This window comes from Glossina fuscipes, unplaced genomic scaffold (assembly GCF_014805625.2).
Source record: "Glossina fuscipes isolate IAEA_lab_2018 unplaced genomic scaffold, Yale_Gfus_2 174, whole genome shotgun sequence".
NCBI classification, from domain to species: Eukaryota; Metazoa; Arthropoda; class Insecta; order Diptera; family Glossinidae; genus Glossina; species Glossina fuscipes.
In genome coordinates this window covers 110,023-124,345 of record NW_023998517.1, presented here as the reverse complement: position 1 = coordinate 124,345, position 14,323 = coordinate 110,023, and the positions used below count along the sequence as shown (strand labels likewise).

Below are 14,323 nucleotides of genomic sequence, written 5' to 3'. Positions count from 1 at the left end.
CGATTTATACTTGTCTGTCCGTCCGCTTGTCTTATTTTCTCATGTTCGATTTACAAGATGCAATTTTGCGATATTTCACGAAATTTTGTATACTAAGGTGCTTTGGCCGAAGGACAAACGCTACTGAAAATAGCTCAGATCGAATCATTTTTTCGACAATATTATCTGTTACTTTTAAAAGGAGTGATAAGAGCAACTATAGGCTCTACTGTAGGCTATTTAATGGCAGCTTGTCATAGTGTTTTTACTTCTTTTAGGCATAGATATATTTCAAAAAATTATTATTATTATTTTACTAATTACTTTACTAATTTAATCTAATTATTTACAAGTCATATCCAACATCAAAGTAAATTTCAATTACTAATGGCAGAGTGAAATTTTTTATTTTTTTTTTAAACTTTTTTATTTTAACAAGTTCTGATGCTATATACGTTCGTACTTAAGAGAGAAGTATGCATTATGATTAAATAAAATATTCTGCAAAATATAAAAACACATTTTTGCAATATCAATCATTAAGAAGACAAAATGTAAGAGAGTAAGCAAAAGCTTTTCACATCATTTTCGTTTTATTTTTACTGCAGAATTTTTATGAAGCAAATAATCGAAATGAATCACATGAATTATTCATAAATCAAATCATTACTTGGTCAAACAGCAGCGGTGAGGAAAAGAAATACGACGACAATAGCAAAACTTCAATGCCAGAATTATTCATTTAAACAGCTGACCTGCTATGTACATATATAGATATTGCATATGTAAATTTGTCAGTTACTTTGTTGCTTACTGTCAGTCAAACGAAAATTGCAGTACGTTTAATAAATGTATGTAACACAACGAGATTCTCTTTTTAAGTAAACTCTAGTGTTGCTTTCATAGTCTGTTATAAAATTCAGGATTCACATGTTCTTGGGACGAGAATTTTTTTTTGTTTTTTTTCGTTCTCATGCTTTGCTTTGCAAAGTAAGTGTAATGACTATGTAGTACCTATCAGATGAAATACCTTAGATTATCTTAAGAGCCATTTAAATGGAACGATTCGCTTTTCATATCAAACAGCTCTTTGATACTGAATGAGTGGAAGAGATTTACCGAGCTTAGAACAAAAAGTTACAAAGAAAGATATTCGATTCATGCTGTATGCTTAATGCACTCATCCCCACAGATCTCTGATTGACTTATGATATTTTGCATTTTACATTATTTAAATTCTAGTACTTGAAAGTAAATTTTTTAATACTTCACTTATATTGTAAACTAAATATTTTATAAAGAAAAATGCTGTTAAAAATGAGATTAAAAGAAAAAAGAAAACACGGAAGGAAAATAATATTCACTTTACCACGAATCTCAATCGTATTTGTTGAAATGTAAAATATACACAAAAATATACAATATATATATATATATATATATATGTAAAGTCGTTTTAGCGAAGGCTGGAGGGATTTAGGTACAAGGGTATATACGACATTGACTAAAATATGAACTTAGTCTCTTAAACATATCACGCATGAAAACCTCTCTATCTACTGTAAATAATAACATTTCGTAAAAAAAGTTGTAAAGTTTCTCTACTTATTTATAATTAATACTATATCTCAATCAAAAAAAAAAAAAGAGAAAACAATAAGAAAATTGAACTTAGTCGTACGTTCTACTGTAAACGATTTAGCCCACCTTTCGACATAAACTTCGGTGCAACAATTTTCGGCGCTTTTTGTGCACAGGAGGATGTTTAGTACAGATAAGTGAACAGATGGACGGGAAAACAGACAGATAAAGATACTGGCGGACAGACAGACACGCTTAAGTCCACTTGAATGCTCTTGTTCTTAATGTAACGAATCATTCAGGGGCTGTTCCTCATTCCTGTAATACGGTGGCGGTTGGAGAGAATGTGAAGAAGCAGGAAGGGAAAAAATAGGAACGTGGTCGCAACCTAATGGAGCAGGCGCTCGCAATAGGCATGTGTTACGCCTTTACCAGCCGAACAAGAGTTTAAGAATGTATGTGGACTTTATAGAATCTTCGAAGTTTCATTTCGGTTGCATTGCCACAAAATGAATATTTCCCCATCCAATGGCTTTAAGAAAAAACCTGTTCGTTGTTAGCGTGTTTTCTCATGAAAAAAATTAGCGATTTTTGGCCTAACGTCGAACATAACTTTTTCAATGTGGGAATAAGAGCTTCATCTCACCAACTTTTATGCATTCGAGAAGCAAAAACAATTTCTTAAATTTCAGATTTCGTATAAATTGTAAATTTTCATCTCTGAATACGCACGAATTTTGAATTGAAATTCGACTTCGTTGCTGGTTCTATTAAACGAGAAGAGTTTCTTCAGATTTTTCTTTATGTAACATGACGTTACCATGCAATATATGCAAGTATCTCGTGTTGTTTTGCATTAAAATGCTTCCATCGAATTTGAACGAAATACATTCGAGTTGCTTTTCACAGATATTAACGGAGGGTACTGCAGCGCGTGGTTTAAACTCATACATTTTAAACTAATCAAAACATTTTCCGCCATTTTCTACATTTGTTCCCATCTTTCTGGCAACATGAGGGGATCGTGTCGAAAGAACGATATTGATTTGGCAGCGATCTAATCCTCGTCCCATTTTCGCATGTTTTCAGCATTTCGAAACAGCGTTCCAGCCAAATCGTGCTGCATCGATCTGAACAATTGGTGGTCAGCAGGTGCTATGTCTAGTGAGTACGTTGGATGCAGCAGAAGTTCTCATTCCAACTGCAACTGCCTTGACGATACGTGCAACGTGTACCCGGCCGCGGTCATGCAAGGGCATGACTTTGATTCTTTTAACTGCTATGTTGTGTCTTTTGCTCTAATGACGTCGGTGGATATCTGCAGTCGCTGTTTCATTCATTTTTTGCAGGTCGTAATGCACTATACCTTGTTAATCTCCCCATAGGCAGAGCAAAATTTCCTGGCCGTGAATATGGGTGTTTTTACGCTCGGAGTTGTCGTAGTAGATTCACTTTTCATCCCCAGTCACAATACGCCACAGAAAATTCGCCCTTTTTTGTCCGACCAACAGTGAAACCGCGTTGCTTAGGCGGTTCGAAATGGCTTTTTCAATCCATTCGCTTGGTGTGTATCCTTTCCCATCTTCCCATTTACAATCCATAAGTGAATTTGAAACACTTTATTTTGACTTCTCAACATGAAGTTTTCAATTCGAAATCACGGCTTTAACGGACGAAAAGTGTTTAACGATTTCAACTAAGCAATCAAGAGCCCGAATAAAGTAGGAGCGCCCTCATAGTGGCCTTGATTTACTGTTTTTTAGTCAACTTAATGTAATATACTATATCTAGTGTAAGTCAAAAGTTTAACTAAAATGCGAACAGTTTCTTACTTCTCGTCCCCTGCCATTGCATGCTTAAACTAACCACATTCTGAATACTTTTTTGTTTTGTTTATTTGTTTGCAGTAAAGTAATAAACTCAAGTGGTTGATCGCCATTAAATGTCTACTAACGAACTAAGCGTAAGTTAAAGTTTAGCGAAACAGAAATTTATTATACAATTAAGAAAATGTCAAGTTTTAAAATATTACTGCCTGCTATCTGCTGCCTAATAATTATCCTTTTCACAACGATAATCAAAGGGCTACTAAGCCAATCTCTTTTTCTTAGAGTTTTCTTTTTTTCTGAAGGTATATTTTTCCTATAGCTTTATTACATCCTAGGCTCCTTATGGCACAGTGGGCTATATAAAAAAACTTAGAAGGACTTGAGGTAGACCCACCTTTTATTAAACACGTCGATTCAGAAAATAATTCTTGTCCGTCTGTCAGTCTTGTATTCTTGTATTTAACCTATAGGCCGCAATGTTGGAGTTCTTTTCATGAAATTCGGTGCTTTGATGTGTTTTCGCTCAAGGATGAACGCTATTGAAAATTGCTCGCATTGGATTACTTTTTCCGCCACTCCCCTCATATAAAGCCTTATTTTGAAAACTTGTTATATGAGTAAGTGCGTGATGGTGTGTAAGGTGTTTTGTTAAGTCCTTACCCGGCAATAATGTTCTTATTTCTTTTTTTTTTCTTTTACATTCTTCATCTCGCTAATAATTAGTTTATTACGACAAGTACTTTCTTACTGTTTTCCAATTCATTTATTCTCTTATAAAATTTTGCTATTGTGTTTACATTTTAATCGCTATTTAAAAGAAAATGACTGTAAAAATTTCTCAAAAGTTTTTAATGAACACATGTTTTGTACTTGTTGCTGATGTTTACTCTGACAACTTTGCCTTCTTAGCTATTCTTTTATTCTTTCATATTTCGTTTTGTCTTCCTAACAAAATGATACAAATAGTGATTATGTAAGTAAGCAAAGCTAATTTCTTCTTGAAAAACTTATGCAAAAAAAAAGATATCAATTAAATCTAGAATGCTCTACAAAGCAAATGACAGGTAAAGACTAGTTGAGTACACCATAAAAGTTATTCAGATCTTACGATGAACTATTCAAAATTTTTTGCGAAATCCCTTAAAAGGATAATAGTTTATATAGATAGTATATAATAGAACATGGAGAGAGAAGAAATTCGAATAGTGTCCTTCGACACTATCTAAAAATTGGCATAAATGAAAGAACTAATAGATTCCATTAGCAGTCTTTTGTTGTTGTAAATACTTATCAGATTTAATATGCAAAAGTACTTACGATTTCCTAAAGAGCTTGCGATTGCATTAGATATAAGTGATTGTAGATTCTAACGGTCGATCAACCACGCGTATCGAGTGAAAAAGAGAAATTTCATATAAAGCCAACTTTGCAAAGAAAAATTTGGTTGAAAAAGGAAAAATTGATCGAAAAGGAGAAGAATTTATAGAGAAAAAATTGAAAGTTGTCGGCGACTTCAATGGAGACGGGATGAACGCACAGCGCGAATTATTTATTTAAACTTTTGGATGTAGTTTTGGAAATTATAGCAAACTTTATCGAAAGGGCTTACGGAATTAGCAAATAACAAAGCACCTAAGACGGAGCCTTACATCTTTACTATTCCTGTTGCGAATGCATTGCGCTTTGCCTTTGCCTTGCCCGTGAAAAACTAAAAGTTTGAATAAAACGATTTCAACTGTTGAGCTCATAGCTCACGAGTATCGCGGGTTAAAGTGAACAACATATATAAAATTGCGTCACATAAAATGGGAAAAGCAGTGCTTCTTAATACAACATACATACATTTTCCTCAACTGCATTTGTAGTCGAAAGCAAAATTTCAGGATAAACATGAATAGTTATCCAGGCCCGATAAATAAATCGAAAACAAATAATAATGTAAAAATTCCGAAGATAAGACTATACCTCAGTATCTTAAGTATGTCTGCATGGGTTTATGGATTTAAATTATATAGAACTCTCATAACGAAATTTTAATTAATAGAGATTTGAACAAGTAAGAACATTATAGGCGGGCAAGGCCGATGATTAAATACCCTACGTCATTTCGTCTTTCACAGTTCTACAATCGTTTTGGTAATAACACAAACAAAATTATACACTATTTCATGGAAATGCATACACTTTTCTTACAAGACCGCATATCATAGGATGCCCAGAAAGCCTTTTGATATGATCCAAACTTAGCAAACTTAATTACCTTTCTAAAAATTTAATTATTTTTCAGTTTCCATCATACAAGGCTAGAAGTTAGATTTCCTCTTCATACTTTTTGTTATAACGTCTGCATCTATTAGGATCTTAAGAAGAGATCTATGTAATTCAAATCCCCTTATTAAGAAACCTTGTAAATTGCACGTTTTGCAGTTGGTGAAAAAAGTGAATCGATCGTAACCATGTTCAATAGTGTCCGGTTTTGGGTGAAAGCACCTCAGTCTACCGAATTTCAGCAAAATATCTTGAAAATGTACGATATGCAGATTGAACACAAAAATGCATGGGAAGACATCGGACGGACAGACAAGCTCGTAATTACTTTCTCAATCGCTATCTTAAGTTGTTCTGAGTGCGTACATACTTGATATACCGTACATCCACACACTTGGTAAACCACATATATACCACAAGTGATTTGTGGTATATATAAGTCTAATAGGATCTAGAAAGATCAAAGTTAAGGATATCACTACCGCTTAACTTTTTAAACTTTCCAAAATGTGTAAACCTTTTGTTAATGAGTTTTATTATATGCGTAGCGATAAGGACGCTCTTCGCTCAAATCGAGCTTGGATCATTTAAAAGTCTCATTCGTTTTAATTTCCCCATAGAAAGTTTTAATCACTTTGCATGAATGAAAATCACTACTTTGTTGAAAGTCTACATTATTTTCCTTACCTTTTTTCCACATAATGTAACTGCGCTTATGTCAATTTTACTGAATAAGTGAAAACTTTAAAAAAAAAAAAAAAAAAAAAATCGCATAAAAATTCATTTGTAATGGAAAAGAGAAGCATACTTAACAACAATTCTACCACATTTTATTCATCACGTTGTATTCGTTACAATTCCCGACACAAATGCTATTTACTTTTATATTTCAATCGCAACTTTCTATATAAGCACTTTGATAGAATAGGTTATATCTCAGTGCACATCACATCCATGCATGCATGTATGTGTGTACGTATGTACGGATGGTTAAGTTACGTGCAACGACAAAAAGTCAAGATTTTAAATGTCTTTTCAAGCGAATCGCGGATACCCATCACAAAAAAAAAACAAAAAAAAACGATTGCAAATCTTTTTGGAAATTTGTGGAAAGTAACCACAGAAGTAAAGTCCACTGAACTTATTAATCGGAATAAAAAATTTTTTTTTTCCTTAAAGCATATGAACATGGAAGCATGGAAGCAGGGGATCAGAACCCCAGAATCTGCGATATCAACTTTTGTAAATAATTCCGATTAATTTTACCTTAGCTTGTAAATGCGAATCACCCGGAGATCCGATAGAACCCAGAGAATAGATATCTAGGTAAACTGGTTAGCGAAACGTAAGCGAATACTTCTTGATTGTCGCAAACGATACTGCGAAATTGTTATATATGCAACTCCTGTGTACTGATTTTGAAAATGATGGCATCCACGCAGAAAGCGCTTCGGTATGATACTTGAAATTAACAAATGTATTCACTTTAGCCAAGTGCTTCCATTAAATGCAAGAACATTGAAAGAAAAATGATGCAAATTAAACTCAAATGACACTTAAGTCTTTATGATGGAACACACGTTGGAAATATGTTGAGTGCCTGCATAGCTACACGTATATTCAATTAAAAGGCGTGGACAATGTGACATTGAAATTATAAATAACAAACGATAGAATGTCTTTAGTATCATTAAGAACAACAGAAGCTTGTATTATTTTATCTCATTAGATAGAAAAGCATTAAAAACCTGTAGCTCGCAGAAGGAATCTTTACGAAACGTAAAATAAAACTTTATCACGTGCATCGTATTTAACGATTAATCGCAGCTATTGATGACAAATGTTATGCGGAGCATTTGTTCAAATTCAGAAATATATTACAAATCATCAATAAATGCATTCCAAATCCCCAACGAACCGCTTTGTGTTTCGAAACTAATTCAAGCAGATTTACGCTGAAAGCGGGATAGATGATGAATGCTTTAAAAATAAAATGCATAAACAGTTCGTGGCGTTTCTTCACTAAAAATAAATCACATTATTTTTAACTATCTATCAAGTGAACCCTACTCGAACAAATATGGATTATTCTTAATAGACAAACTTTTGTATTTTTTTTTTTTTTTTTTTTTTTTTTTTGTAAAACCATCATACCATCACTCTAGAACTTCTAGTGAAGAACGATTTTTGCAGAATTTACATCATTGAAAGACCTCCGCAGAGAGCGAAACAAACGGTAGGTGAATGTATCCGTGCGTGGTACACAATGACTCCATCCAGACATTCTAGAAAAGCTCTACTCCTTTTTCCCTTTGGACAAGCCAGCTCATGATGCCGTACATTTTCTTCCAATCCCACCAAACACAAAGCATTAGCTTACGTGAACCCAACTTGGTGTTTCCCCCTGTTTGCACAACTACGTCGATTTTAGGCCTTAATGTTTTTCCCAATAGCGTATGTTGCTTGCTTTTTCTCCCCTTTCTTACTTAATAACGTCCCGGTTCCGGTAATTTTTCGCAAATTAAAAAATCGACCTTTTAAGTTTATAGCCCCTCAAGATCTGTTCCCTTGGTATCTAAAGATAGGGCTATTTTTAGTGACAACTTTAACGCTTTGTAGCAGGCCGAATACCTAAACTGTAATTGAAGCTGATCGACACATAAAGGTTCGTGAAATTCAGGGAAAATATATATCCAAATATATACATGGATATTAATATATACAAAACTACAAGTTTTTTCCTTATATAAATCACAAGATATTTCCGGACTACGTAATAGAAAAGTCCTCTTGATATTTTAAAGGAAGGGAGGGAGTTAGGCCACTTTCAATGAAACTGTCGATAGATGCATCTCATGGGCTATAACGATAACGAAAATTTAGTATCGATGCTGGTATTCACTAATGAGGTCACCAACAACATGCTTTCTACACCTGAAAGTAGTTTAAGGTTTAAACCGTAGCCGCTATGATAGCAGAAGTTTCATAGACCACGTAATGTCCATTGTGATTACATTAATTTAGAATTATATATTTCAAAAATAGAATTGGACCTGAGATGATCGACGCTGACAAGATAATCAATAACTTGGTCTTCACTACATTATTTTTGTGTAATGGCAATCGCGAATCTCATTAACTTGAGAAACCAAACATCACTCATCGGGATTTACTTGCTTCGGCATTTGCGTTATGAATGCTGTAGTGCGCATAGAAGACGTAAGACATTCTAAAGTATATTTGTGCAGTAGAGTTTAACTTAATATTTACACTTTCTCGCTTAGAAATCAATTAAAGGCTGAGAAGAAAAATTTCTTATTATGGAAATTTGTGCACAATTAAAAACATTTCTCACTTTAATTATTCACTATAGTTGTGAAAAGTTGTTTAATTTTATCATAAATTTCTCTTTAATTGTTAATCAATCAAAAAAATTCGATATAAGAGATCATTGAATATTTAAGTGCGTAAGAGGAAAATTCATATTTTACGTTATGCATTGCTAGTATTTTCATTTTGAAATACCTACAAAGAATTCTATTGTTAAGACTTCATTGCTTTTATGTTGAAATTGAAGGTCACAGTATGATACCTAACATCCGTATACTGCTGCAACTCTTTCGAATTAATTTTTTCATGTTTTTCTATTTTTTATTTTTCTCTTGTAAATATTGTTATTAGCTAAAGATTGGTTACATTCAACAAGAGTTTACGTTCATTGTTGTTGCCAAGAAGAGCATCCAATTTAAATTGAAAAGATTGAAAACTAGAAATTGAAGATTTTTGTATTATGTTGCATCTACGTTTAGTAGCATAGCACAGCACGATGCACACAGCGTTGCATGTGTTCAGAGTTTAAAGAAAAGCTTGTTTTTGTTGCAATTCTTGAAATTTTGTAGACAGAGTTAGCTTAACAATTTAGATATTTTAAGGGCTGGTTATGGATACTTATTGCTCACCACCTTCTTGGAACTTCGAACTTTCGCGTGAGCAATTTTGTTATTTTTATTGTTATAAATTTAGTCAGAGAAATAAATTCTGCGACTAACGTCTTAAAGCACTTTAGAGCATTTAGATCTAGCGGCTTTTATTGAAAGCTCTGCAGCACTTGAGCTTTGGACCCACAACCCATGATGAATTGCTACTCGCGATCGTCTGCCTACGCACACACTTCAGACGCAATAAGAAATTTTAAAACTGTATTTTTCTATTCGGCTTCCTTAGCTGAGGTCTTCCGGCGTTTATTTAGATGTCTTGAAGATATTTCTAGCGAGTAATAATTTTGCTTTGAAGCATTTGTTACTGTGGTTCTCATTTCGAAGCAGGCAAGATGTAACCTTTGTACAAATAATTGCAATGTCGGTATATGAGTTTATGTAAAACAAGCGAAATTTTGCTTCCGACATTTTCGAAAAAAGTGTGCGAAATGAAACTGTGACTTCCTGTTTCGAAAGTAGTTTCTTTTAAACTATACGCGACAATGCAAATGATCACAATAAAGCTAATACTTTCTTGGAGCTTTGGATGGGTATAGCTTTGCTAATAAATGTGCATTTACCCTCCTTCTTGATACGAAGGATAACGTTGCTAAATCTTTCCGAGTGTAAATAGTGAATGCGTTATAATGTCCAAAGACCAAATAAGGACGCTCCAGATTAGGCGAGCCGTTAATAACGACAACAACGCTGACTTCGCTTGTCGACCTTATATGGGTGGGTCGGTCATTATAGACCACCCTTGGTTTGTAATGATATACTTCAATCAAATAAAACTATCAATAAGGAACACTACCAACGGTAATTGACGAAACGTCATGATGTCGTATGTCTTCGGGATGTACGGTCGTAGCTATTGTGAATGCTCAGTCGGTAGAGATATGACAATTATCGATTGGCCACACACCCATTAGGCTGCGGCCATCACTTTCCTATTTCTTTCTCTTTCCTCTCTCCTTCCTGAAAGTCACCGTCAAATAAAAAAGAAAGAACGTAGGATATTCAACAGCCCAAGCTGTTTAGGCGATGCCTGTAGTGATTCTACTGTCGCTATTAAAAGCAGACATTACCGCTTCCGGTTTTAGCGTATGATGTATCGAACGGTGCTTCCATTTTTATTACGATACCCAAACAAAGGCTACATAGGGTAGGTAACCTTAAAAGACAACCGAATTCACATTATTTCGAAAAGATAGCAGACGTAATGCTGCAACGTGGACAATATTTTGAATAATAGCTGTGTAGCCATAGTTTTTACAATAACTCTTCGAGTCTTGAAAAAAAAAAAAACGCAAAATGCAAGATTACACACACATAACACATTCGCACATACGCAATAACACACAAATATATAAATGGCGTTTATGCGTATGTCGTTTTCAGGTCTTTTTCTACTCGCATATCTTTCCGGCGTACGGAGTATCGTGTATTAAATGAAATTTTTACCGATAATAAATTAAAACCTGTTACCTGAACTAAGCTTAATTATATTTTGTAAATTCAATTTTCTGAAAAACGAAGAAATGCTTCGCTAACGCACAGCGGTTTTTGTACACAGTTATGATGCCCAAGACTCCTCTCATTTTTATCATATAATGCTAGTAAAATTCTCAAACAAATCGGATTCAGGGTTTCACCTGGAAGGTAGAACTTGGCACAACTTAAGCAGGTTAAACTTGATTCGAAGGGCTTGTTTTTAATTCTTTGCCTTCGGACTTGTACTTCATTCATCAGATTCAATGTTTAGGTGAGTTATCTAAGAGACTTTCTTCAATGTTCTCTTTGGCGAATATCGAGCTTAGGTAACTTAGGCTGTAATTAAAACAAACATAAACGTGGCGGGTGGTCACTTCGGTACACTTTGCTTTATAGATCGCACTCGCTACTAAAGGATGAAAAGAAAGTATGACCTTTTTAATTTGGATTCGGTAGAAGACTTGACAATTTTTATCTGTAGGTTCACAGGGAACAGCAGATATTACTTATGTTCTGCTGTTAGTTTCACTTTCACTCGTTAATATATTTATTGGCGAATGTAATCATGTAATCAAGATTGTCGCTCTATTGGAACATTTGTCCTTAAATTTTTTCCCCACCAAATGAAAATCTTGATAACTGACTGATAGTCTAGAATTTAGACTAAAACCCAGGCCTTGAAGACAACTCTCTTCAGCGTATTTACCAAATAAAAGTCGTGATGAGAAAAGAGCTAAAACTCTGATAGCTATAGTGAAGATAAAGCCTTGAAGGCAGATCACTTCTGCGTTTTTAAATTATTGCGTTTTTTTTTTTTCTTTTTCCTATTGTTTTTAAGTGTGTAAAAATTGTTAAACACTTACCTATAACCGGGAGAGTTATTAATCCTAGATATAAAAAAATGATTATCCAAAACTGTGTCATGTTGCTTGCGGATTGTATACTTAATAGCAGGTGGTTTTAGTATTTTTTTTTTTTTTAAATTTTACTTTCAATATATTATTTTTTGCATTAAATAAGCACAATATTCAGGAGTATTTTGCAGACAACTGTAAAACAATTTTTCAAAGAGTTTAGCTTTTTTTTTTCCTTTTTTCCTCTGTAATATGCGATTATTGTTTCAGAAATTTCCAAATACATGTACAATTAAACTTGATTTATTATTTCATTTATTGTATCCATCATCTGAGGATGGGGTTGATATATTAATTTCATCGTTTCCTTTGTAACAGCGAAAACTATATAGAGATGCTAGTAAATTATAGTACATTATGGAATTTTTCGGTCAGTGTGACATACTGATGCAATGTAATCATGTTCTTCTGTCAGTGTGTCCTTAATATGTATGCAGTCGAAAAATTAGTGTAAAGGCCTGAAGGATTAGAAATATGCGTAATTAATCAATTAGTTATGTCGACATCTCGTCAAACATGGAGTATTTGTAATATGAAATTAGGTTATATTGAAACGACTTAACAAAATAGCAAAAATAGTTTCTGAAACACATTAGGATGGCAAACATATAATGATAAAATTTTATGAGGAAACCCGACAAGGACGGATGGCATACATGTCCGTCATAGACAGTTAACTGGGTTTAAAAAAAAAGCTGACATTTTTAATACACTGTCTGCAATATTATCGTTGGCATATATCGATCAAACATGTGGACATGGTGGATAATAACCATACCCTACTTAAGAAGAGTATAACGTGCTGTCATATTATGGTCAACGCCAAAGCGTAGAAGTTCAGTAGGTTTGCCATTCTATTTCTAAGACACAGAACGTAATTTAGCAGCCACCCATCTATCCATCCCAGCTTACGCCATCCAAGAAATTGGAATGGAAAACTCTAGTTTAGCGTATGGATTTTTAATTCATCGTTAAAAGTCATCTTTGAAAAGTCGCCTGGTAGGTGTCCACAAATGTCCAAGACAGCTAAAGACGAAATTCTGTTCTGAAAATTTAGAGAAAAAAGACTCAGCAGCCCTCACCGCCATCCATCGGTCCCAACTTCGGCTATCCCAAAGAACTGGAAGAAGAAGCTCTAGTCTAGCGTACGAATCTTTAATGCATCGTCGTCCCTCAGAAAGTTCCCTGAAAGATGTCTAAACATGTCCAAGAAATCTAAAAACCAAATTCTTTGTCGAAAATGTAAAGAAAAAAGATTCAGCAGCCATCGCAGTCATCCAGTCATCCAATCCAATTTACGCGATCCGAAAAATTGGAATAAAATCTCTAGCTTAGCGTATGAGTCTTTAGTGCGTTGTTGTTCTTTAGGAAGTCACCTGATAGGTTACCAACCATGTGCCAGACAACCAAAGCTCAACAACACGCTTGTCGAAAATGTGATAAATTGTTGACAATAAGTCACAATTTGAAGAAGATACCGATCTAATGCTATATGCGTACATATTGATCAAGCATATAAGCGTACAATAAGTGCCCCCCGCTAAAAAAAAGGCCATAGTATTCTCAAGAATGCCTGGATAAGTGAGATGAATTTAATTTTCTTACATGTTTTTATTTAAAATCGGTGGTGGCCTTTAAATCTTGAAACATTCGATTTTGCGAAACAGATTAAGGAGTAGTTTCTATTATGCATATAAAGAAGGAATTAAGCGGGATAGTTGGAGGGGATCTGTTATATATTTATTTATTTTTATTTCATATATTTATATTTTGTTTCTTCTTTATACACATGTATATTTATATATATATATATATGCATTATATGTTTGATATATATTTCCTAGTTTTGATGATATGATTGAGTTGAGTTTATTTAAAAGTTAAATAATTTTCACTAACGCGTAATCCTTGCATGAATTAATTTTTTTGAACGAAACTCTTCATATCCTTTATTCTAATTTTTTTTTTTTTTTTTTTTTTGTTTTAAAAAAATTTTTAAACTAATCTTATTTAAAAATTTGTTTCTTTTTTTTAATATTTATACAAAACACGTAGTATTATAATATTTTTTGCTTTTTTTTTAATATCTTTATTGTTATAATGTATGAAAACAAAACGAATGACTTTTAAGCTGTTGTAATATGCGCACAATCGCAATTATCAGTATATAGATACTTTTGTATATATATTATTATTATTATGTACATTCATTTCAAATTTAAAAAGGAAACTCAAGATAATTTTTATTTATTTATTTTTTTTTTGTTTTATTTTTTTTTTT

General features: G+C 33.5%; 1 protein-coding gene across 5 annotated transcripts in view; it reads right to left on the bottom strand.

The window, feature by feature from the left end:
* The window catches only part of LOC119641715, a 96,268-nt gene extending 82,285 nt beyond the window's left edge, over window positions 1-13,983 (bottom strand). For 3 of the 5 annotated variants that reach the window (XR_005247878.1, XR_005247879.1, XM_038040527.1), the window contains exon 1: window positions 11,992-13,983. Coding sequence is in view for 3 of the 5 variants with exons in the window: in XM_038040527.1 (XP_037896455.1) it covers window positions 11,992-12,052 (61 nt within the window). In the remaining 2 variants the exon portion in view is untranslated. The remainder of the gene's footprint in view (window positions 1-11,991) is intronic. The other 2 variants (XM_038040528.1, XM_038040529.1) reach the window with 2 other exon arrangements.
* Between the last annotated feature and the right edge of the window lie 340 nt (window positions 13,984-14,323).